Source organism: Miscanthus floridulus, chromosome 5 (assembly GCF_019320115.1).
Source record: "Miscanthus floridulus cultivar M001 chromosome 5, ASM1932011v1, whole genome shotgun sequence".
Classification (NCBI taxonomy): domain Eukaryota; kingdom Viridiplantae; phylum Streptophyta; class Magnoliopsida; order Poales; family Poaceae; genus Miscanthus; species Miscanthus floridulus.
The window spans coordinates 24,766,980-24,793,324 of NC_089584.1; the positions used below are offsets into that span (position 1 = coordinate 24,766,980).

Genomic DNA, 26,345 nt, shown 5'->3' on the forward strand with positions numbered 1-26,345 from the left:
TAGCCAACTCAACACACGGTGCTAGCTGTTGTAATATAACATTATATATCAAAATTGAAACTAACATTAAAACTTCCTTCCATACCAAAAACAGTTGGCAGAGAAAAAAGATCAATTATACACAATAGACTAGCAAATAGTTCTGTGCTTCTGTTGCACAATACAAGGGGTGACCATAAGGACATACCTCAACTTCAACATCCTCGCTATGCACAGCCAAATGAGCTAGCGTAATGAGAGCAGTTTCAATTACGGGAACAGATTGTGGACCAGCAGCCAAGACTTCTCTAGCTGTAACTGGAGAAATATCTGAGAACTTCACCATCTTGGCACCAATGCTTGAGCTGATATTGGCAAACATTGTTAAGCTAACAATCGCACTAAAGAGTACTAATAGTTAAATGTCACAAGTATGATCCATTATCAGTTATCACTTCAGTCTTGTACAGAAAATTAGGAGATAAATGTAATGGATGTGGGGGTTGGATGGATAGATAACTTCGACGTGGTCCTAAACAGTAGGCCGCAGGTTATGGGCCAGCGATGACGCTCTACGAACTAGCGACAGGAAGATGAAAATAGATTGATCTCTTACTTGGCTCCCTTGATTGATTCATCTCCTCTCTTTATACAGAGAGGTTTACTCGACTCCTAAGCAAGATGGCTAATTTTATCTTTCACCCTAACCCAAATGGGCCTCTCATACTACTGACCCAGCCCATAAGGCCTAACAGACTGCCCAAGACATAAACCAATAGATTTACCCAAAATTCTATATCGTCGATCCAAGAAAATATCCTGAATACAAGCTGCCATTTCATTCAAGGAAATTGATAAAGGCCAAGAGGCTTAGATTGCTTAATGAAGAGTTTACAGGAGTATTACATATATATAGAGAGACTAAGCTAGAGAGTTAAGAGGGGGGAGAATCCCAGGCAGCATGCCGGGAGAGTTCCTAGGCAGCACTGGGTGGAAACCCAAGAGGCAGCCGGTATACAATAAATGATAGGAAATAAATACTCTAACACCCCCCCGCAGTCGAAACATCGTTAGAACGAACGTTCAAACTGGAGCGAAAATCCAGACACAGAAGAAGGAAGGCCCTTGGTGAAGACATCGGCGAACTACGACGTGGTGGGAACGTGAAGTACACGGACAGCCCCAAGAGCGACCCGTTCCCGGACGAAGTGAAGGTCGATTTCCATGTGCTTGGTACGCTGATGCTGAACGGGGTTGGTGGAGAGGTAGACGGCGCTGACGTTGGCGCAGTAGACGAGGCAGACAGTTTCCAGAGGATGATGTAGTTCCTGCAGAAGCTGCCGCAGCCAGGAGGCTTCGGCGACGCCGTTGGCAACTGCTCGGTATTCGGCCTCGGCGCTTGACCATGAAACAGTGGGTTGGCGTTTGGATGACCAGGAGATGAGGCTGCCACCGAGGAAACAGCATAGCCAGAGGTGGATCGTCGGGTGTCAGGGCAGCCAGCCCAGTCAGCGTCGGTGTAGACGATGAGCTGAGTTGGGGCGGAGCGGGGAATGACAAGACCAAAACTGATAGTGCCCTGAAGGTAGCGAAGAATCCGCTTGGCAGCAACAAGATGAACTTCCCGAGGATCATGCATGTGCAGGCAGATTTGTTGAACAGCGTACGCGATGTCAGGCCGGGTGAAGGTGAGGTACTGGAGAGCACCCGCAAGGCTGCGATATGCTGTAGGATCAGCAACAGAAGGGCCGGCATCAGCAGAAACTTTGGCACAAGTGTCAACAGGAGTGGAACAGGGCTTGCAGTCGCTCATGCCATGGCGAGCAAGAATATCCAGAGTGTACTGACGCTGTGAGAGGAATAGAAGGTCTTGTTGTCGCTGAACTGCTACACCAAGAAAATGGTGTAGGGAACCCAGATCCTTCATGGCAAATTCCTTCTTCAGTGCATCAATCACCCGGTATAAGAGCGGCTGAGAGGAGGCTGTAACAACAATGTCATCCACATATAGGAGCAAATAGACTGTCTCAGTGCCGCGGTGATAGATGAACAGGGAGGTGTCGGACTTAGCTTCAGTGAAACCCAGAGACAGCAAATAAGAAGCAAACCGGTTGTACCATGCTCGCGGTGCCTGCTTCAAACCGTAGAGGGACTTGTTGAGCCTGCAGACGTGGTCGGGAAGAGCATGATCGGCAAAACCAGTGGGCTGAGAGCAGTATACTGTTTCTGACAGAGTACCGTGAAGGAAAGCGTTCTTGACATCAAGTTGATGGATCGGCCAGTCCCGGGAGTGAGCCAGAGTGAGGACGGTGCGAACGGTAGCGGGCTTGACGACGGGACTGAAAGTCTCATCGTAATCGATTCCTGGGCGTTGTGTGAACCCACGGAGGACCCATCGAGCCTTGTATCTGTCCAAGGAACCATCAGCATGAAACTTGTGTTTGAAGATCCATTTCCCGGTGACCACATTTGCCTTGGCAGGCCGAGCAACGAGATCCCAAGTGTGGTTGTCCAGGAGGGCAGTGAATTCTTCTTCCATGGCCAGACGCCAGTGCGGATTAGCAAGAGCATCACGGCAGGAACGCGGAAGTGGGGACAGAGCCTCGGTGTGTAGAGCAAGACGAGGCTGCTTGTATCCGGACTTCCCGCGAGTCGCCATGCCATGAGAATTGGCAAGTGGCGGGATGGAGACCGCCCCTGCTGGCAGTGAAGAACCGCTCTTGACGTAGCGTGGTGGAGAGGGAATCATGCCAGAGCGTCGAGGAGGAGCCCCATCGGGGGACCTCGGTGGTGAGCTGGGTGCGGGGGCACGCCGTGTGTAGACGTGGACGACGGGCGGCTTGCTGAAGGAAGGAGCCGGAGGCGCCTGTACATGGGGCGCCGTGGGCACCGGTACAGGGGGCACCGTGGGCGCCTGGACAGCGGGCGCTGGTGTAGGGGATACCAGGGGCGCGGTGAAGCCAGGAGGAGGAGACCGCGGCGCTGGTGTGCCTGATCCTGGCGTTGGGGTACCTGAAGATGTCGGCTGGGAGGGAGCCCGCAGAGATGCAGGTGCTGGCGGGATGGCAGCAACGCGAGGGGTTCCTGCAGGTGGAAAAGGGACTAACGGAGGATTGTCATCAGTTAGAAAGTCCAGTTCGTGTGTGGGTGGTGAGGGCCGACGAAGTGAGAAGCGAAATGTTGTTTCGTCGAAAACAACGTGGCGAGAGATGATGACACGGTTTGTGGCAAGGTCGAGGCACCTGTAACCTTTGTGGTCGGGAGAGTAGCCGATGAAAACACATAAGAGCGCGGGGCAAGTTTGTGAGGAGTAGTAGCGGTGAGATTAGGGTAGCAGGTGCATCCGAAAGCCCGGATATCATGATAAGAAGGGTGAGTGCCATAAAGGGCGAAGAAGGGAGTGCTCATGTTCAGCGTTTTGGTGGGGAGGCGATTTATGAGGTGAGTGGCAGTAGCAAGGGCATCGGCCCAGCAGAAGGGGGGCATGGATGCTTGGAAGAGCAAGGTGCGGGTGACATTGTTGGTGGTGCGAAGCATGCGTTCGGCTTTGCCATTTTGTTGCGAGGTGTAGGGACAAGACATGCGAAGGGAAACACCTTTGGCAAGAAAGAAAGCGCGAGACGTGGAGTTGTCAAACTCACGACCGTTGTCACATTGCACGGATTTGATGGTACAACCAAATTGAGTGTGCACATAGACGAAGAAATTGGAGAGGACAGTAAAAGTCTCGGACTTTAATCGAAGAGGAAAAGTCCAAAAAAAATGAGAGCAATCATCGAGAATAACGAGATAGTATTTAAAGCCGGATACACTGATAATAGGGGAGGTCCACAGATCACAATGTATCAGATCAAAAGGTTTGGGTGCTCTAGACAAGGAACTAGCAAAAGGCAAGCGAACATGGCGCCCAAGCTGACAAGCATGGCAGATGGAGTCTTCTGTGGACTTGCTGCAGAAAATGGAAGATGACTGAGCGAGACGCTGAAGGGCAGCCTTGCCGGGGTGGCCGAGACGACGATGCCAGGTAGTTGGAGAAGGAGTGGCCACAAGAGCACAAGTATCAGTAGGTGACGACGGGAGCTGCAAGGTGTAGAGCGACCCTGAGCTGTTACATCGAAGGAGGATGTTCCTGGTACGGAGATCCTTCACAGAGACACCAAGAGGGTCAAGTTCCACAGAAACAAAATTGTCAGTGGTGAATTGACGAACGGAAAGCAGATTTTTAATGATGTCAGGAGCTAGAAGGACATCCCTTGGTGTATGCTTTTCGCGGATGATGTAGTGCTAGTTGATGAAAGCCGGACATGAGTGAATCAGAAACTGGAGTTATGGCGGGAGACTTTGGAGTCCAAAGGTTTTAGACTTAGTAGAACTAAAACTGAGTATATGAGATATGACTTCGGCACTATTACTCGGGAGGAGGAAGATGTTAGTTTGGAAGGTCAAGTAGTGCCTAGGAAGGATACCTTTCGATATTTAGGATCAATGCTACAGAGGGATGGGGATATTGATAAAGATGTTAGCCATAGAATCAAAGCAGGGTGGATGAAGTGGCGGCAAGCGTCTGGTGTCCTATGTGACAAAAGGGTACCACAGAAGCTAAAAGGCAAGTTTTATAGGACGGCGATTAGACCTGCTATGTTGTATGGTGCAGAATGTTGGCCTACGAAAAGACGACATATTCAACAGCTAAGTGTCGTGGAAATGCGTATGTTGCGTTGGATTTGCGGTCATACAAGAAGAGATCGAGTTCGGAACGATGATATACGTGATAGATTAGGGGTAGCACCAATTGAAGAAAAGCTTGTCCAACACCGGTTGAGATGGTTTGGACATGTGCAACGGAGACCTCCAGATGCACCGGTGCGTAGTGAAATCCTAAGTCAGGATAGTAACGTGAAGAGAGGCAGAGGAAGACCGAAGTTGACTTGGGTAGAGGCAATAAAAGGAGACTTGAAAGGATGGAATATACCCAAAGACTTAGCCTTAGATAGGAGTGCTTGGAAGACAGCTATTCACGTGCCTGAACCTTGATTGCTTCTGTTGGGTTTCAACTCTAGCCTACCCCAACTTGTTTGGGACTTAAAGGCTTTGTTGTTGTTGTTGTTGTTGTCAGGAGCTAGAAGGACATTGTTGAGACGGAAAGGGCCAGGAAGGGTGGAATATCCGGTGCCAACAACCGGGAGAGTAGCACCGTTTCCCACAACAATGGAGGAAGGAAAAGAGGAGGATGGAGAAACGGTAACCATACCAGAGTTGTGTAACACCTCAGGTGTTTAAATACTAAAACCTGACATATCATCATATGCATTGCAAAGCATTTGGCATTTGGTGAAAACTTTGAGATGCACACACTAAAACAAGTTTATATTTATGTGGTAAGTATTGCTTGGTATTGTTAGAATCAAGTTTGAAACCTTTGTATTGATTTGAAATTCCGAAAACCTTGATTTTCAATATTTAAATCCTACCCAGAAAACTCATTTCAAAATCTAAGCATATTTTGGGGTTGAGCCTTAAAGCAAAAGTGTAGAGCTTGACAAGTTATACAAAGTTTGTTTTTGGAATTTTTCAAGTTGTTTAGTAAAATTTGAAGTTATTTAAAAAGGCGAAATTCCTTAAATGTCCCCTATTTGAATTCAAAAGATCATTTCAAAATGTAGACCGAATTAGGGGTTGGTTATAAAAGCAAAGTTGTAGAACTTTTGATTTTGAACAACTTTTGTTTTTGGAGATTTTTGAGTTGTTATGAAAATTTGGGAGTAATTTGTGAATTTTGGCGAATGGCAATTTTGTAATTTCTGTGAACAGTGCTCACCGCCGAAGCTACATTGCCGGCGATCCTTCGGCTCGCTTCCAGTCGCGCGCGTGGCCGTCTGGGCGTCGCGCTGGCGAGGGAAATGGCTTCACCGTGGCTTCCTTGTGCTTCCTGGCCATCCTTTATAACCAGAGCCGTCGCCGTTTATCCCGCTCTCTTCCTCTGTTTTCTTCCGTCGCCACCGTCCATCTCCGGTGAGCTTGTGCCGTCGTCTCAGCGCGTTCCAGTCGCCGCAAAAGCTTGCTCCAGCTCCGCCATATCCTTACGCGCCCAGCCAACCCACCAATTTAGTTTGATTTCGCCGGGAAACTGTTGTGCGCGCTCTTCTTCCTCGCGGCCGGCAGCGTCCCCGTCGCGAGCACTTCGTCGTGGCCAGAGCTCCACGGTGCGCCTCTGCCCCTGCTGAGTCTTGCTTCAGCTTCGCCACGATGTTGTGGTACTCTATGACCCATTGATTTCTCATTTTGACCACCACAGCCACCGGAGCATCGCCACCGACGACGATCTGCTCCGGCGTGCTTGCTCGGAACGTCGACTCACCTCTCCGTTGCTCCTCCGGCCTTGTGCTCTACTCAGTCGCGTTTGGGGTGGGCTGCTGATACTTCCTGAGCCATCTGTTTAAGCTTTACAGGTCTCACGTCGCCGGCGTAGCGCTGCCGTGCCACCGCGTCCGCCATGGCCGGCGTAGTGCTCGGTCCAGTCCGTAGCTAGTCCAGCTTGTGCCCTAGAATGATGCGCCTAATCGAGAGGAGTGTTTTGGTGCTTTGGCCGTCGCCGTTGGTCTCGCCGTCGGAGAGATATCGCCGGTCAGCACTGTTGTTGCCGTGGTCAGCGCGCGAGGTTAGGGATGACAGGTGGGGTCGGGTTGTCAGTGACTCAGCGTTCAAATGGATTTTTCTATTTTCATATTTGAATGAATAGTGATGTAATTTGTTATTTTAGTGTAGATTTATTTAGAGCTCCAAAAATTATGAAAATTTTTGTGTAACCTCTATGTGAAGTATATTATTTAAGAAAAATATGAAATATTGTTTTTCAGCACTTTTTGAATGTGATAAAAATTGCTCAATTTATTAATAAATGGATTTCCATGATTTTTCTAGACCTATTTAATTGTCCAAAAATTATGAAATTTGTTTTGCCACTTACTTATCATGTAATGAACATTACTAAAATTTTGAGCTCAATTAGAATAAGTTGATTTATTTCATAATTTTGAATTAAATAATTAATTCATAAAAGCAAATAGTAACATTTACTGATTTAGGTTTTGTTTGAAATTTTGGATTGAGTGATGACCTTGGGTCATTAGTTGATAATGATCCTTGGCAATTGATGTATGTGTTACGAAAAAGATTTAGTTTGTTTGACTTGCAACTGTACCGCGAAGGAAAGTTGTATTCAAATTGTTAATTTTTGCATCCATCGTCGAGCATCATGTTTCGTATTCCGCATCATATTAAACATGGCATTGTTATTACGTGTAGTGAACAAAGGTGAACACGTGGTAGTTAATCAAGTTGTTGAGGAGGTTAATCCGTCTGTTGAGGTCGGATCGAATACTTGTGAAACGTCGCAGGAACCAGACTTTTCCGTCAACGAAGGCAAGCCCCGGATGCATACAACCCTACCTTGTGTTTTACAAATTAATTTCGCTTTTGCTTTCCGTTACTGCATTAAGTGATTAGGAGTTAAGAGCCTAATTGGTGCATTACCACCCTTGTTATTCCATATTTACCATATTACCAGTTTTAAATTCGTATATGCCTAGTTTTGCTTAACTATGCGTAGAACGATGAAAGTCGGGTGATTACCTGCCACCTGCAAGTTTTTAATGGAACCTTGGTTACTTATGTTATCATGTGATATGGGGATGTGGAGTAATAAATCTAGACCGGGCGGACTCGGTGTGTGTGAGCCACAAGACATGGAGGTCTTGTGAGCGAGTTCTTTTCGCCTGTGTCGATTAAGGTCCGTACCGTTGTTGAATTGCATGAGGTGAGACTTTGTAGTACTAACCACATACTCCGGTAAGCCTTAACTTGGTGATTCTAGTACGAGAATGGCTACTCGCGCACTGGGAGTGGAGAGATGGCGGAAATAGCGTGTACCCACGTGGCCATGGGCTGAAATGGTGGAGTACTGTATTCTCGGGTGGCGCGGACCCGTTCTTGTTTTAGAGGATCCGAGGGTAGGTTGGTATATGTAGGTCGGGGACCTGCATATGTCGTGTGGTCTGGAATTCCCAGCTGGGTTTAATCGGTTCGAATCGTCGTTGCTCCTCGGTTATGGAGACTCAACTCACTGTTCATCATCGTAGTATTAATAACTGGAACTCAAATAAGGTTTCTGAAGGTGTTGGATATGAAGTTCATGATCTCAACACGGATCATGTCAGCTTTGTATATGAATTTATGAAGTTTTCTATCTAAAGAATTTTTGTTAAAGAGCTTTTACGCAAAAGAACTTTGATTATTGTTAAAGCTATACCTGAATCCCTGAGCCTGCATTCCTAAGTTTATCAGTTAATATTTCGGTTAAGTCTTGTTGAGTACTTTTGTACTCAGGGTTCGTTGACCCTTGTTGCAGGTGAGCCTCATGAGCAGATCTGTTTTGGATCGTGCTGCATGACTATCGTTCGTTCTGACGATGAGAAGTAAATGTGTGATCCTTGGGCAGGATGTTTATTTTGTGTGTTATGTATATGTTAATTATGCCACTCCACTACTACTATGGTTTGTAATATTTATCGAACTTAGTTTGTAAGGTTTGAAACAACTGGTTTGTAAATTATGTTATCGTAAGACTTCCGTTGTTTTTACTCTGGTATTGATATTTGAATAAATGTTGTAATACTGCAATGACTATAATGTGATCCTGCTCGGAAATCGTGGATGATTCGGGGTTCCCCGAGGACACCCGACAGACTTCTTAAGTTACCAGGAACATATGCATAGTTGTCAAAGGTCGTTGGACAGTGACAAGTGCATGTGGGTCCTATAATTTAGGAGGTTCTGCCACAAGTTGGAGGCAATGTGAGACGAGGCACCCGAGTCGATCACCTAGTCCGAGGAGTTCGGAGGTGGGGTGAGGGTGATGGTGCTGAAGGCGTTGGCGAGGGACTGTTGGTCCCATGGTGACCAAACTGGGGGCGTCGGAGGTGGTGCTGGCGTCCAGGCAGGAGGGGGCGCCTGGGTGGGCGCCTGGTGGTACGTCCCCTGAGTCGAAGGGTAGAAGGTTGGAGGCACGCCGGCCACCAAAGCATGCTGCTGCTGCGGTGGCGATGCAGATGGTCCACGACGGGGAGGTGGACTGCGAGAGCCGCCGGGAGTTGACCCGGGCCACATGTGGATGGACCCTGTCCACGGATTGAGGGAGGGCCACTGGGAACCGCCTGGGAAGTCGCTGGTCGAGCCTCCTTGGCCACGGCGACGCCGGCCACGGCCACTGCCATTGTCAGACGAGCCCCCCCCCCCCCCCCCCCCGGCGTGTTGTTGAGGGCGCAGGTTTGTAGACCTAGAGGCCGGCGGGGAGGCAGGTGGCTTGCTAAACGAAGAGGCGACGAGGGCCGATGGAGACGCTGAAGGAGGTGCCATGTTGAGCTCGGCCAGGCGCAGGTCGGCGCGGACGTCCGCAAAGGAAGGAAACGGCTTCTGGCGTGTGATGAACTGCGACATGAACTGGAAACGTTCATTGAGGCCGCGCAGGATGTTGAGCACCAGAGTACGGTCATGGACTGGCTCACCCAGATCAGCAAGGGCATCAGCCATGCCCTTCATCTTGCGGCAATAGGCGTCAATGGAGAGAGCACCTTGGGAGAGGGTGCGGAACTCAGCATCAAGGAGCATGGCGCGTGACTCGCGATTGTTGAGGAACTGTTGTTCGATACCGAGCCACGCAGCCCGAACGGAGACACCGTCACGCTCGTGGATGACGTCCAGAAGGTCAGGTGGAGATGGTGTTGAAGATCCAGGAGACGACCACGCAGTCCATGCAGGACCATGCTGGGTCGGTGACTCAGGAGTCGTCACTGAGGACGTGATCCTTCAGCGCGAAGCGGCCGAGGATGAGGAGGACGTAGCCGCGCCACTTGGAGTAGTTGGAGGACTGGAGGTCCAGAACAATCGGAATCAAATTCTTGATGTTCTGGACAGCAGCAGCCTGGCTGTGCAGATGAACGATGGTTGCGGCGTCGGAGGAGAAAGAGTGATCGCCGCCGTCCTGAGTCGTCGTCGTGGAGGGAGTCCGGGCGGAGACGGTCCCGGAGTGCAGCGGCCTGCTGTTCCAGAGCGTCGGCCTGCGCGCGCTCCTCGAGGGCGTCAGCAGCGGCACGGACGCGATCCTGCGCGGCAGCAGTAGACTTGAGGAGATCAGCCTCCGTCTGAAGCTGTTGGCTGCGGTCGGTGTTGGTGGTGTGCAGTGAGGCGGCTTCCTCCTCCAGTTTCTGAGAGGCGGCGAGAGCTTCATCACGAAGCTTGATCGCGGTTGCCGCGGTGGAGGCGCCGAAGGTCGAAGTAGCCATGGGTGCGCGGCTGGGGCACTAGGCGCGACGATGAGGGCAGCACCAGGCACGCGGGCGGCCGAGAAGGACAGCGGAAGACGGCGGCACTGGGCACGCAGGCGGGAAGGTGAGGGGGCGGGCGCCGAGAGGAGCGGAAGCAGAGGGATCGGTTTTAGTCTGATACCATGATAGAGAAAGGCCAAGAGGCTTAGATTGCTTAATGAAGAGTTTACAGGAGTATTACATATATATAGAGAGACTAAACTAGAGAGTTAAGAGGGGGGAGAATCCCAGGCAGCATGCCGGGAGAGTTCCTAGGCAGCACTAGGTGGAAACCCAAGAGGCAGCCGGTATACAATAAATGATAGGAAATAAATACTCTAACAGAATGTAGCTGTAAGCCCTGCTTCCCAGGCACATTTAGTGCTTTTAAGTTTTTAGCTAATCTATGTCATTAAGTCCTTGGGTAGCTCAAGAGGTGTGCGGGTACCCAGGCAGTTTTCCTGTCTAGTAAAAGCTCTAGTGAGCTGTATGTAATCAATGCAGTTCTTATCCTATATATATATATTGCAATGCAGTCATCTGGGTGACTAAGCCCTGGCTGATTATTGCTCTGTTACCTCCAACAATTGGTATCAGAGCATAGGTTAGACACCTTCTCACCTTCTCATCTTCTCCATGACGTCAACCTCCTCTGAGCGCCGGGCTAGGAAGACCAAGGGAGCCACTGAGGGCGAGCTGGGCGACCCCTTTGGCAGGGCTGCGCGCCTGAAGGCAGCAGAGGAGGCGGCGGCGCTGGCTGTCGAGGCGGCACAGCAGGCTGCAGCAGCCGCGGAGGCGGCGGCCAGGACAGCGCAGGAGCTGCGGGCGGAGATAGCAGCAGAGAAGGGAGATGAGGAGGAGGAGGAAGAAGAAGAGGAGGACCGGAGGAACCGGCGGCCACGGACTCCGCCGCGGGACAGGCGCCGTTCGCAGTCACCACTGCGTGACCGAAGGCGTCGTGGCGGTGGTCGCTATGAGTCGCCGCATGGCAGGGTGGTCTACCGCGATTCCGGCAGCGGCACATCATGGCCAATGCTGGACAAGACCAATTATTATGAGTGGAGCCAGACGATGAAGCTCAGGATGCAGGCGCGCGACCTCTGGGAAGCTGTCGAAGGAGGCCCAGTGCAGTTTCGCGACGACAGGCGAGCTCTGGAGGTGATCGTCGCTGCTGTGCCCAAGGAGTTGGGGCTCCCGCTCCTCGACAAGGCGACGGCAAAAGAGGCATGGGATGCCATCGCTGCGACTCGTATCGGTGTGGACAGGGTCCGCCGAGCGACGTTGCAGCGACTGCATCGGGAGTGGGAGAACATTGACGTCAAGCCTGGCGAGCCGGTGGAGGATTTTGCCCTGCGGCTGTCAACTCTGCACCAGCAGCTGGTGCTTCATGGAGACAGGGACATCGATGAGGCGCGTGTCGTGGAAAAGTTTCTGCGCACGGTGCCGACCAAGTACGCGCAGATCGTCGTCGCCATTGAGCAGTTCCTCGACTTCGAGGCGCTCACGCTTGAAGAGGTGACAGGAAGGCTCAAGGCGGTGGATGACCGTGAAGCGCAAGCTGTGACAGAGCCGGTGTCCATCAACGGCAAGCTGCTGTACACTGAGGAGCAGTGGCGTGCGCGTTTGAGGAAGGAGAAGAAAGGCGCAGAAGAAGCTGGCAGTTCTGGTTTCAAGAACCAGCGCGGCGGTGGCGGAGGACGCAGCCGCGGAGGTGGACGCGGACGGGGCAGAGGTGCTGGCCGTGGCGGCGGACGTGGAGAAGGCAATGGCGCCGGCCGTGTTGGCCCCAACACGTGCCTCAACTGCCATCAGGAAGGGCATTGGGCGCGTGAATGTCCCCAGCCGCGCCGTGATGGAACAGAGCGCGGCGGCGGGGGAGGAAATCGTGGTGGACGCGGTGGCGGAAACCGTGGAGGAGGCCGTGGCGGCGGTAACCAAGCTGGGCAGCAAGGAGGACATGAAGGGCGTGCCCAGTTTGCTGAGTGTGAGGAAGATGCAGCTCTGTTTCTGTCTCACGGCTTCATTGAGATGGAACAGAGCACGCCGGAGCTCAACTATACAGCACAGCGCGTTGAGTTCTTTGAGCCACGTGCGCGTGCTTATCTGGGAGCAGATGATGAAGAGATGGCTGGCGGCTGGTACCTTGATTCAGGCGCAACACACCACATGACTGGGCAGCGTGACCTGTTTTCAGACCTGAACATGGACGTTCAAGGCACGGTTCGGTTCGGGGACGCGTCCAAGGTGGAAATCAAGGGCGTTGGCTCAATTGTTTTTGAAGCAAAGACTGGTGAGCATCGTGTTCTTCATGGAGTTTATTTCATTCCGGCATTGAAGAACTCGATCATGAGCCTCGGTCAACTTGATGAGAATGGCTCAAAGGTGGTGATTGATGATGGAGTACTGCGGATTTGGGAACGCAGCAGCGGCCGCCTACTGGCCAAGGTGAGGCGTGGCGCGAACCGGCTGTATGTACTGCATATGAAGACAGCACAGCCAGTGTGTCTTGCTGCGCGCAGGGATGAGGAGGCGTGGAAATGGCATGAGCGTTTTGGGCATTTGAATTTTGAGGCCCTGCGGAGGCTTGGCAAGGAGGAAATGGCAAGAGGGATGCCAAAGATCGATCATGTTGAGCAAGTGTGTGACACTTGTGTCACCACCAAACAGAGGAGGCGATCATTTCCTGCTGCAGCAACATATCGTGCTCAGGATCACCTTGAATTGGTGCATGGTGATCTCTGTGGGCCAGTTACACCAGCAACTTCGGCAGGTAATCGCTATATTCTGCTGCTTGTAGATGATGCCACACGATTCATGTGGGCAGTGCTGCTGTCATCTAAGGATGCTGCAGCAGATGCTATCATAAAGGTGAAGGCTGCTGCAGAGGTGGAGAGTGGGCGTAAACTGAAAGTTCTGCGCACAGATAATGGAGGAGAGTTTACTGTTGCAGAATTTGCTGCTTATTGTGCCAATGAAGGAGTCAAAAGGCATTACAGTGCTCCTCATTCACCACAGCAGAATGGCGTGGTGGAGCGTAGAAATCAAACCGTGGTGGCCATGGCACGTGCCTTACTCAAGCAGCGCCAGATGCCAGCCAAGTTTTGGGGGGAGGCAGTGATGACTGCTGTGCATATTCTGAATCGGTCACCAACCAAGGCTCTAGGTGATGTCACTCCCTATGAAGCATGGCATGGCCGAGCACCCACTGTTGGCCATCTGAAGGTGTTTGGTTGTGTGGCATATACTCGCCGTTTGTCTCAGCTCAGGAAACTTGATGATCGTGGTGAAGCTGGAGTATTTATTGGCTATGCTGAAGGAGCCAAAGCCTATCGAGTTTTTGATCCAGCATCTCAGCGTGTACGTGTCAGCCGAGATGTGGTTTTTGATGAAGGAAGAGGTTGGGATTGGACATCACCAACAGCAGGTACGTCTGGGGCAGCTGGTAGTGATTTTGTGGTGGAATTTCCTTGGGAGGAAGAAGTCCCTGGAGCTGGAGGTTCAGTGCAGTCACACTCATCTCCTCAGCCCCATTCTGCCTCACCTGAAGCTTTTCCAGCAGCAGAATCGGTGCTTGATGCAGGAGAAGAGGTGTCTGAGACATCCAGAACGCCTTCACCACCACCAGCTCCAGCCAGCCCACAAGTGGAGCACGTGACTCCCTTGGAAGATGATGAGGAACGGCTGGACACTTATCACAACGACGAGCAGCTGCGCTATCGTACCATAGATGGCATATTGGGCGGGGAACAGGAAGTTCCGCCGCCGGCGCAGCGCTTGTTCGCAGAGCTCCACCTCACCCACTCTGGGGAACCCATTTCTTATGCAGAGGCAAAAGATGATCCTGCATGGCAGGCAGCAATGAAAGAGGAGCTGCGCGCTGTTGAGCGCAATGGCACCTGGGAGCTTGTGTCTCCCCGAGCTGGCCATCGGCCAATTTCTCTAAAATGGGTCTACAAACTGAAGAAAGATGAGAAAGGAGATGTGATCAAGCACAAGGCTCGGCTTGTTGCTCGTGGGTTTGTGCAGCAAGAGGGTGTTGATTATGAGGATGTGTTCGCTCCTGTTGCGCGCATAGAATCAGTGAGACTGTTGCTTGCTCTAGCTGCCCAGGAAGGATGGACTGTTCATCATATGGATGTCAAGTCAGCTTTTCTAAATGGAGAGCTCAAGGAAGAAGTATATGTCCAGCAGCCACCTGGGTTTGCTATTCCTGGGAAAGAAAGCAAGGTATATCGCCTGCACAAAGCTTTGTATGGGCTGAAGCAGGCACCCAGGGCGTGGAACGCTAAGTTGGACTCTACTCTGAAGGAAATGGGGTTCAAACAGAGCAAACATGAAGCAGCAATTTACAGGAAAGGTTCAGAGGGCTCAGTGTTGCTGGTTGGGGTCTATGTTGATGATCTGATTATCACTGGAGCAGTCAAAGATGAAGTAAAGGCTTTCAAGGAAAGGATGAAATCCACCTTTGAGATGAGTGACTTGGGTTTGCTCAGTTTCTACCTTGGCATTGAAGTACAGCAAGGCAAGAATGGGATCACCATGAGGCAGACTCACTATGCCAAGAAAATCCTAGAACTGGGAGGCATGTCTGATTGCAATCCAGCAGCTACACCAATGGAAGAGCGCCTGAAGCTCAGCAAGCATAGCACTGCCAAGGAGGTGGATCCAACTCAGTATAGGAGGCTGGTTGGAAGCTTGAGATACCTGGTTCATACCAGGCCTGATTTGGCTTTCTCAGTGGGCTATGTGAGCAGATTCTTGGAGAAACCGACCACTGAGCACCAGCAAGCAGTCAAGAGGGTGCTGAGGTACTTGGCTGGAACATTGGACTATGGTCTGCAGTTCAAAAGAGCCCCAAATTCTGCTAGGTTTGTGGGCTACTGTGATTCAGACCTAGCCGGTGATATTGACTCCAGCAAAAGCACAACAGGTTGTCTGTTCTTCTTTGGCAACAGCTTGGTCAGCTGGCAATCTATCAAGCAGAGGGTGGTGGCTTTGTCTAGTTGTGAGGCTGAATATATGGCTATGACTTCAGCAGCAACACAAGCCCTGTGGCTGTCAAGATTGTTGGCTGATCTGTTGGGAAGAAAGGTGGAGACTGTGGAACTGAGGGTTGACAACAAGTCTGCAATTGCACTTGCTAAGAACCCTGTCTTCCATGACAGGAGCAAACATATCAGAGTTAAGCAACATTTTATCAGGGATTGTATTGAAGAAGGCAGCATCAGGACTGAGTACATCCCTACAGCTGATCAATTGGCAGACATTCTCACTAAGGCTTTGGGCAAGGCCAAGCTTGAAGATATGAGAAGCAGAATTGGCATCAAGCAGATCAAGAAGGGTTGAAGCAGGTCTTAGGGGGAGAACTGTAGCTGTAAGCCCTGCTTCCCAGGCACATTTAGTGCTTTTAAGTTTTTAGCTAATCTATGTCATTAAGTCCTTGGGTAGCTCAAGAGGTGTGCGGGTACCCAGGCAGTTTTCCTGTCTAGTAAAAGCTCTAGTGAGCTGTATGTAATCAATGCAGTTCTTATCCTATATATATATATATTGCAATGCAGTCATCTGGGTGACTAAGCCCTGGCTGATTATTGCTCTGTTACCTCCAACACAGAAATGATAGCAAAAGCAAAGTAGTCCGTGCTTTAAATAATAAATTTCCAAATGTAAATATATAACATTAATAATTATCTAAATGATAGTTCTCACTTAGATTCGACAAGATAAATCTGTGTGCACTTCTCTAAGTTAGCCTTGTCCAGATGTGGGGGACAGGGACGATACTAAGTTCCAGCGATCCCCTACATTCAGTAGGCCCTAACTTCTACCTTCTACCTTCTATGTACAAAACGAATACAATATTAAAATGTCAAATGAATGTCCACCTTGCGCCTTTTCAGAAGGAACCTTTCTTAGCTCTAGGAAATTAGTAGTGATTAGCTGCAGAATATTATCGAGAAAACTGAGCAAAACTCCTTTCATGTAGGGCAGTCAACTATTACAGGTACCTTAGCACTAACTGGATTGGCATTTTTTTAGCTTTGTGGTGATATCATGGTTTGGAAAAGGCTAAACCTACTCTCTAAATTACATGCTTAAGATGACTGGTAATGAGTCATAAGTGTTCATCATATGAATATCTAATTCACTTCTAAAAGTTAACACAAAACCATCAAATCATAGTTGTCAATACCTACCAAACATCATTAAATAATTCATTGTGCCCTTCCCATGTTTGGAATAACATGACGATTTGCCTAGCCAAATATAACCTGACACGGTAATCAGCATCATGCAGCATGTCAAGCAAACATCCGATCAAATCCTGCAATTATAATAATGATATTAAATTACTGATGTAATGGAGTACATTTCAATGGCAGTTCTCTTGATAAAAGCAAGATATAAGAATCACCTGGGCAACATCAGGGAACAGGCAAACAAAGGAGGAGACACAATCAATGAGCTTGATGCGAGAAAACCAATCTACGGAACTTATCTCTGTAGCCTTATTTACCAAGTCAAATATGATGTCCTGGTTCTGCAGATAGTGGGAACATATCTATCAGTCAGTCGGAGGATAAAACATGTAAGCCCCTCACTGACTGAAATTAAAAGCCAACCAAAATAATTGTGCTTCCCTTGATCAGTGAATATTTCAAGATTAAAGAAATGACAGCCAATTTAATCACATGATTTATTGTGACTGATAGGTTTCTAATGTCTCACTCTGAGATCAAAATGACCAATAAAAAAAAGAAACTGCACCAAACAACTCTCTTATTCAGTCATTGAAACCTTGAATGTATAAATAAAATATCACAAGACACAGTAAATTATAATGTGTAAAATATGTAAATACCAACCTCAATGAAAAACACTTCGCGTCCTGGTGGCTTTCCATCAGCATTTTGCCCACCATCACGGATAGCTATCAATGTTTTTAATAAAGCATGTATATGAGTTAAGCACTCCACAGGGCCAAGTAATGAACTTGTACCTCTGTTCCTCATATCAATAATAAGATGGACCTGCATGGTTGATGTCAACATGTTAAAATCACATAAATGCCTGATTGGATTAAACACATAAGCTAACAGCATAAGTACTGATTTTATCTAATGAAAGATAAGAGCCATAGAGTACCACTGAAGATACAGTTTTAGATGACGCTGAGATGTTTCTGCAAAGGTTAAGCAAGATGACCTGACGAACCTGCAAAATGAAACCAGGTATTACAAGGATAGCTTTGAAGTAAAATAACAACAATATTAAGCAGCTATCATCAAAAAATTTACCTTCACATCACTTTCTTTCTCCACCAAGCTGTACAAAATTTCCCATGTACGAAGTGATGAAACTGAGAAAAAAGTTGAAATAATGCAAACTAGATCTAGCTTCCACTCCAAAGGTCGTAAGAAGCTACCCATACTTCCACTCGCACTAGCCGTGACAGAATCTACTTCACCAGAGTCCATCACATCAAGATCCATATCAGCAACACTACTTTTACAGTCCAAAATAGGATTTAGGTCCTCTGGGTTGACACTGGATGTTGGTAGCACTTTACCAGAACTCTCTGCATCAAAATTGCTCACTAAACTAGAAATCTGACAAAACAGCTGAGAAATTGCAACCAAGAGTTCATCAAGTAATTCAGTAATGCTTTTGATAACCACAGAACAAACTCTATTATCAACTCTTGACAGATTAAATATTGGAGAAGACAGTAAGCTCTTGATCGAGGATAAAGCAGAGCCCATTGTATCCAATGTTGAACTTAGGTTAGTAAGACCATGAGAAAGTCCATCATTCTTCTTCATAACAAATGACACAATATGTTTTAAAATATTGGTGATATAATCTACTGCCTCTTGCAAAAGTGAAGATTTTTCTTCCATGGACCTGAAAAAAACTCACAGAACAACAAAAGGATGTTAGGCATACTGAACGACAACCCCGATAAGACTCATGGGCACTACGTGACACTCAAGTTATAGCTTCAACCATAAAACCAGACTGACAGCAGTCAAACAAGAACCGATTTGTGCACTGATCTAATTTGCTAGAAAGACTGGCCATGCACGTGAACCTGGAATAGATGGGCTGAATGCCAGTTTTATATGGAACTACTGGAAAACAGCCTATTGAACAAACCGGTCTACCAGGCTGAGAGCCATGTGGACTGTACCCAGCCTAGGCCAAGACTTTGGGAAACAGGTGCATAGGAATAGAAAAATGAGGGAGGATGGATCCCACTTATGGGGCATTATCTCCCGATTGCAGCAAAATTTATGAATTTGAACACAACCATATTGCTTTCAACTCAAGGCAAAACTAAATTACCACTGACATATTAAAATATAAAGCAGACCAGGAGATGAAAATAAAACAGATACCTTGACAACAATGCACAATGAATCAGATTGCAGAGAAGAGAACAAACAAGAACAAGATTTTTCAAGTCCACTTTCTCAAACTGCTCATTTGAGACCACAAATCCTTTGATGAATTCCATGAGCTCGAGGAGCATTGGTTGCTGGATAGTCCCAGGAAGATGTATACGGTGGCCTTTATGAGACATAACCTGTAACCAATAAAGCATCTTCTGTGAGTTTATCAGTAGAAGAAGTCAAACAAAAATTACGTTTCAAGAATAATCTTTAGGACCACCAAAGTCTGACTTACTAAGACAACAAACTATGGGTTTAACCACCGGTAAACTTTATTGAACCATTCAAAATACCAAGCATTCCAGATGGAATCAACCACTATGCTGGTACTTGCAACAAATGACAGTATGACACTAATAGGCACACTGAAAAGTTCAATTAAGTCTTTTTTTTATTAAACTGCCTCCAGTTGCTTTCTATAAAACCAAAGGAAACTCTCTTCTAAAAAAACTACTTCCATGCTAAAGTGGAAATTGTACATTAGTTAGTGTCATGATGAGTTCCAGGTTTGATGAGCTTTTGTGTGGAGGAGGTGGTGCCTAAGTGTACCATAGTCCAGCTCTTACCATGTACAGCAAAAAAGGGAAGAAAAAAAGGCACGCTGCTCAAAGCATGCTTTCTTTTACATCAACGTTTGAGAGGGCTTTATATCATTTCTGTGATGAAGGATATTCTAGTTACAACATGAAAGACCTAGTTGTCAAAAAATGCTTCAATCTCAGGTACAAGTATTTTTTAACATTCACAAGAGCTAATAGCAGTATTTTTTTAACCTCAGGTACAAGTATTTTTTAACATTCACAAGAGACCAAACAAAGGAGAGACGAGGAAAATATAGAAGATTATACTGCCAGGCAAAGTGTTTTTTTAGCATTCACAAGTGCTAATAGCAGAGCAACTGAGAACAATAAGTGAAGCACCTTGGTACGAGTATCCAGAGTGATTTCTGATAAAGCTTCCACAGAGTAAGGTAGTTCATCTTTGAGAACCCGGTTATCGTCCTCAAGAGACATCTAAAACAAATCAAATTGGCACTAAGTGAACAAATACAAGTTCAGAAATACTCGACTGTAATCTGTAAAATCTTGTGATGACGAACTAACAATATACCTTGGAATAAATTTTACAATCACCAAACAGTTGCAATACATCCGATGAATTAATTGCTGACGATGAAAAACCAGCACACAGCGAGAAAATAGCTTCAGGAATGATAACAACATTTTGTTCATTCAAAAGAGAGAATTCCTGTCATAAAAAAAATGAACCAGTGATTCAGCTTGCAAATCTCAAGGAAGAAAGAAAATGGATGACCCATTCCACATGAAGCTTACCAATGGACATAGTGGTGCATAGCATAACCACAAAGGCAACAACATACACTATGGAGTCAGGTGGACTGAAGTCCATTTCACCCCCTTTATTCGTTATTAGTGTTAACCCAAATAGACAACTTTTTCTTGGCAATTAAAGATGCAAGCACACATTTGCCACTACACATGCACAGCAAACTCACCAATCCATGCATGCCCCTAATCAGAAAACTAAACACATACAAGGGAACATTCTTTACCACTAAATTGACCCGCATGTGTGTAAGGGTGCCACCAGGATTTGGTAGTTGGAAACATACTCACAAATCAACTACTCCTGGCTCCCAATACCTAAACTATAAGCAGCATGGTAGTATATACACCCTCCGTTCCCAAATTTAGGAGATTTTAGTTTTGTCGTAAGTCTGACTTCTCTGACTTTGACCAAGTTCATAAAAAAATGCACCAAAATCTACAACAACAAAATAGTTTCATTAAATCCACCATGAAATATGTTTTGATAATGCATTTATCTGGTATTGTAGATGTCAATATATTTTTCCATAAACTTGGTCACCGTTAACTAGTTCCTTGGACACCACATGTCATCAGTAAACCCCAGCAGACAGCCTTATCTCTTCTTCCCCTCTTCACCACTGCCCGCCCCGCAAGCTATAGTTGCCTCCGCACCAGCGCCACCCGCCCACCACCCTTTCACGAATTTCCTGGTGTTTGGAATCGAACCCAACACCGATGAGAGCAACGTCAACTTTATTCCTGTCCTCAAGACCCTTTACCCTTTCACCAATTAGCTACCACAAATGGGTAACTGTGTAAAATATGTAGTTCCTTCTTTAAAAGAATAATTGCACAGAATGCTTCACAATTTCAGACCCAAAGGAAAGAACTTTTACGAAACTGACTCATTCGTTTATAACGTGTCTTTGATGAACATATGGCATAAACAATACGTACTCCTAGCACCGGAAGAAGGGATACTCAAAATGAAAGGAAAAAAGGACTTCCTTTTTGAATTGGTTGGGTCCTAATGCCAATGAACGAAAGAAAAGAAAAATCTCAAAAACAAAAGTGAAAAAAAGAACAATGTGGTACCTTCAATCCAGAAGCTACAAAAAATGACTCAGAAAATTTACCTCTGTATATAAATGTTCAAAAGAACAATTTGATGCTTATACCTATACACTGTTTTATCTTTTGCCTAAATGTTGCACTACTGCACATCAGTTCATTTATATAACACCATCGGAAACATGAACCTAAACTCTAGAACATATATGAAGCAAAATAATTAACTCGTCTCTCAAGAAGCACATAATACTTGATCAAATTTGGAACCAAAAAAATAATAAAAAAAGAAGTTGCTTGAAAAAATCAAAAGATCACCTTTGAATGAATTAACTCCAAAGTTGACCTTAGCAGAGTCTTCCGAACAAAGATAGAATTGGATAAGTCACCCTGCAGGGTGTGATATTAAAGAATGGAATCATTCTTTTTGCATATTTGAAATAAAAAATAGATAAATAGTAACTAATCCACGAGTGATTGTTGGAACAGGATAATGCGATCAGATAATCAGAACTAGTATACCAAACTATTAAGGTGATTTGGCTTTTTGCTTTCAGTTGTTTCTATTGATACACATTACCACACTAAATCTTATATGCACTGATTTACAACAATCAGTTCAAGATTTTTGTCTGCTAAGCATGGTAGTACACAAAACCCAAGAGTACAAGTTTAAACTTTTTTCTCAAGCTTGATCATGGACAAATTAGGCAAATAATAACAAATGGCAGCATATGCATTGTTCAATAACTATGAAAGCAGCTAAGTGTATATGATAGCTCTAAAATAAGTAGCAATATGTCATCTGTGATTGCTGAGCCATAAACAACCAAAAAGATAAAACAATAAAACTTCCATTTGGTAATAGCAGATTTGACTAAATAATCAAATCAACTGAAACTATTTCCGACACAAACTACAAGATTGGAAAAATGGTCTCAGAATGTTCTCTTTTATGTCCAGTCCTGGTGACTTCACCCGAATTACAGGAGTAAGATTTAGGAGTACTTATACTTTCAAAATAGAACAGTTGAAACAAAATTACAAGAAGTACTATAATTTTTGCCACCCTACCATAGAGGCCCAAAGGAGCAAAACAAGCAGTACAAGGTAGCTAACATACCTGAAAGCCTATCCTTGAGAAGTAACAGGCAACAAAATACAGAGCAGACCTGAAGGAAGAACAAGGAGCAATAAAGACTGTAACATAACTTCTGTGGTAACCGAAATGAAATTCTAAAAATTTAACTCGGTATTAGCAAGAACACTGCAAATGACTAGGCAAAAACATCCAGATCAGTAAAGTACTGAAGGAAAGGCGAAGCAAAGATGTCAGACATATCACAGAATATATAACAAATGAATTGATGGAATCTATTATGCTGCCACGAAAGTGGCTTCAGCTGTTGCAAGGAATCAATGCTCAATGAGTTATTTATTTCCAATTGCAACCAAACCATTCAGTTCTTGGTGCAAGCAAACACTTCGCAATAAGTTTGCAATTTCAATGTAGGTTCAAAGCCCTAAACTTCATTGAATCTATAAATTTAACAAGATCAATTTAACTTTCAGTTTCAGGTTTATGAGATTAAATTTCTCCACCAGGTCCTAGAAGAAAAAACATTGCCTCCATTGACTTGAAGAACCTAAATAGCTGATAAATTGGTAAGGTTTAATTTCTGTTCTCAATCCAATGATAAACCCAACTTGGTATATACACATACCCCTAGTAATTATTGCCTATTTGGCTATTTCAAATAATCCTTACAAAACATAAATAATCTTTATGAAACATAACTACATAAGTAATTCAATAACCTACATAAGCCAATATCTTTACAGCACAACATTTTTTCAAAGAACTTACTACTATTGCAGACAACAAGTGATCTCACAAAACTGTTTCTCTAACTAATGGTCACAAAATGTATATCTTGTAATGTTCAGCAATTTTCACCCCAACTGCAGTGCAGTTTATCAGGTCCAAACAATGTGAATTCATTGGTGGAACTTTTCCATAACCTCACAGCTACATAAAGCAGTCATTTAGAGGTTTCAGTAAAGAAGCCAGTAGCATTCAAGAAGTGGAACTTTCTGCTACATTTTTTGTCTGTCATCATCTAGAAAACTAAAAAATAGGTGCAGCCTGTATACCATGTACAACTGACCACAAAAGAAACTTCTACTCAGAAGAAACATAAGGATAATTATATGGACCAATTGGTCATTAGCAGAAATAAGATAGCAAAAAATATTGATGCCACAGTAAACCCCAATTATCCAAGTACCTAGGTTACAAATGATATACAACTCCAATTAAAGACCTAGTACATATAAACATTAACAATGGGCAAATGTATAAGTGATCATCCTAAGATAATGGTAAGATATTCTCTGCGTCTGCAATTTATTTTTGCCAGATTATTAATGTTTAGAACCTCTGGCTTGTCCATTGAACTCTGTTGTATTTCAACATTATTGTTATCTCTCATATTAGGGCTCAGCCCTACCAATTTCATAAGAAAAAGAACCATCAAATTCAATCAACGAGAAGGTACGAAAAGAAGTGGAAGTGCCAACAAAAATAGTACCTAAAATAGAGCTATTGTAGAAACAGGGTCACTTTTAAACCAACAATTACAAAAAGAAGAGGAAGAAAGCATACGGCGATGGAAATTGTTTAAATATTTGCAGGTTCCATGTATCTTCTGATAGAAATGGTGTATGAACTTGGTTCTGGAAGAAGAGAAAAAAGAAAACATTAGAAACACCTAGTGGTAGCTATAAGTTACTCGCAGGAATAGTTAGAGCTCATCCTGGATGATAAGTTGGCAACTGACTAAACTGAGGGTGGGAAGCTCACCCGCACAATCATTCCACCCAGCAAAATCAGAGCTGAATCAGCCTACAAAAGTGCACACTGTTACACAATCAAAGGGTACTAGATAGGTGCCACATAATGTAATGAGTTAAGAATTATGTTTGCAAGATGGTATATAAACAGTTTTCAAATCATCTAACTTGTCAAATGTCATGTCAAATAAGCACTTATAAGAAGATAAAATGATTAAGGTACTAAGATAACAATTGCGGTCCTGACTTGTCCTTCCAAAAAAACAATATGATGGGACATAGATAAATCAGGTTGAGATCGCAGCTCCAGATGAAGTTTACAGTGAAAAGTGTTGCCAAATTTTCAGAATAAAGTTGAATAAAATTCTGAATTCCAATCTATAAAACACAGATCCAGTGAAAAAATTAATTGTATTATAGCAATTATTGTGATATTTCACTAGTTCATAAGACACTATAAGCATAACATAAGCAATTAGTACAGAATAACTGGCAAAGACATCATTTCATTTGAGAGACTAAAATCCTGAAAAATGTGGATACTGGAAGATGTAAATACAGCACGATAACTCTTTTGTTTAATGGCCAGTTTAATTTATAAGTGTTTCATTATTATTCAAGAAACACTATCCAACAAATAGTTGGATACCATTTCATTAGAACAAGTAATGATACACCAGAAAAAAAAGCAATGCATCAATATACGAAAAAGGTCATATAGTGTAGTTTATTGGTGCTCACAACTAGATCTATGCTGCTTAACAATGGAAGTGCGTGAACAAGGGAATTCCATACGGCTTGCCAACAATCTTCAACAATTGACATCTGCAATAAACAGGTAACTTATTGGACGACATCATCAACTTTAAGTTCACAATGGATTACAAAAATGGCAAGATTTGGTTGGGAAAAGAATTGAGGTGTCATAAAACATAATGTCATGATTCGACATGCTGAAAACTATAAGCAAACAGCCTGCTCAGTACTGCTTGATGTGGCTGGAATACTGAGTGCACCCAAAATATAGAAAACAGTCAAAGAAGAGCAGGAAACAAGTTGTTTCTATGAGTAATTATGTTAAACTAGAGCCACTATGGTTGTCCAAAATTTAAAATGAAGCTGTTGGAAAGCAGTGTTATATAATAAAGGACTAGCCCCATTCATGACATGTATATACAGACTAAAGTTATGTCTGTTGACTGTCCAAGAATAATAGGTTCCTTCAAAATTCTCCATATTCTGGAAGGTGTGGTGCCAAGCAACCAAAATCTTTCTTTTAGCTAGATCTAGAATCAAAGGCAATGGGATACATAGATAGCTGTAGTGTGTGTGAGCTGGTTGGTGCATGTGACTCAAAATGTATCAGACAATCACTTAAACTTCAAAAGTAGCACCTCTAATATAATCATTGGTCCTTTCGAGATCGGATAGTTGGAAGTTTTCACTACACATCTAGATATAAAATAAAATAAAACTTCACAATGGGCAAATGCCACATCAACCTCATAAAGTTGTGTGCAGTTGTGTTATCACTTGAAGGGTATTCCCAGAAAATTACCACTTTCGCAATTTCTAAATGCTCTCAATCTTTCTGGAAATTCACAAAATGTAAAAAAAAATGGGCCCAAACTTTTCTACGGCGTGCATATAGTAATTTTATTAAGTCATTAAGGGAGGGCATAACACAGATACAGATCTTCTGTATCCTGAAGCCAGTTGATTAATGGTTTACTTCAAGAAAATAAGGTAAGCAGAAAATAGCCGGAAGTTCTTGAAAATAAAAATATGGATTCGAAAACTTAACCTCGCCTTTTGTTAAACAAAATTGTACTTTCTCCCTAGTGTTAAACATGAGCACTGTGGAGAACTCCATGAATGTCCTGTTAAGAACAATGACAAGTTAGCAACTATTATTGATAGGACAAAAAAGTAAAAAAAAAATTGCAGCAGTGGGTAATTGTTAGCTCCATATCATTTTACTTGGTGGGCATTTACACTTCAAATAAACAGTAAATTGTGATAACCATGTCCATTGAACAACATACAATGGTATCAGATGCTATAAGCCATAAATAAACACCACCACCACACCCCTACCCACCCCAGAGAGAGAAGAAAGAAAACAATAGAAGGGGCAAAATGTAGTACTGGTAGAACCAAACAAACCTGAGAAGCCAGAGTAGAGAATCCTGAAATCGTATGGCATTTGCATGGCTCAAGATACTGTGTGAATATAGTAGCAGTCAATGAATCATATATATTGCATCACAGAAGTACTACAAGCCAAATCATAGAGAACTTTT

At 45.0% G+C, this 26,345-nt stretch overlaps 1 protein-coding gene across 5 annotated transcripts in view; it reads right to left on the reverse strand.

Annotated features, from left to right (window-relative positions):
• Window positions 1-26,345, reverse strand: part of LOC136449705 (serine/threonine-protein kinase ATM) — an 81,951-nt gene that overhangs the window by 50,811 nt on the left and 4,795 nt on the right. For 3 of the 5 annotated variants that reach the window (XM_066449862.1, XM_066449864.1, XM_066449865.1), the window contains 16 exons: window positions 26,209-26,265; window positions 25,847-25,922; window positions 24,784-24,867; window positions 24,053-24,094; window positions 23,855-23,925; window positions 22,313-22,361; window positions 21,508-21,582; window positions 19,901-20,038; window positions 19,711-19,803; window positions 18,737-18,924; window positions 17,636-18,242; window positions 17,484-17,552; window positions 17,204-17,368; window positions 16,753-16,878; window positions 16,535-16,662; window positions 188-344 (listed from right to left, as the gene is read on the reverse strand). In XM_066449862.1, the coding sequence (XP_066305959.1) occupies window positions 188-344; window positions 16,535-16,662; window positions 16,753-16,878; window positions 17,204-17,368; window positions 17,484-17,552; window positions 17,636-18,242; window positions 18,737-18,924; window positions 19,711-19,803; window positions 19,901-20,038; window positions 21,508-21,582; window positions 22,313-22,361; window positions 23,855-23,925; window positions 24,053-24,094; window positions 24,784-24,867; window positions 25,847-25,922; window positions 26,209-26,265 (2,125 nt within the window). Of the gene's footprint in view, window positions 1-187; window positions 345-16,534; window positions 16,663-16,752; window positions 16,879-17,203; window positions 17,369-17,483; window positions 17,553-17,635; window positions 18,243-18,736; window positions 18,925-19,710; window positions 19,804-19,900; window positions 20,039-21,507; window positions 21,583-22,312; window positions 22,362-23,854; window positions 23,926-24,052; window positions 24,095-24,783; window positions 24,868-25,846; window positions 25,923-26,208; window positions 26,266-26,345 lie in introns of those variants that run through there. The other 2 variants (XM_066449863.1, XM_066449866.1) reach the window with 2 other exon arrangements.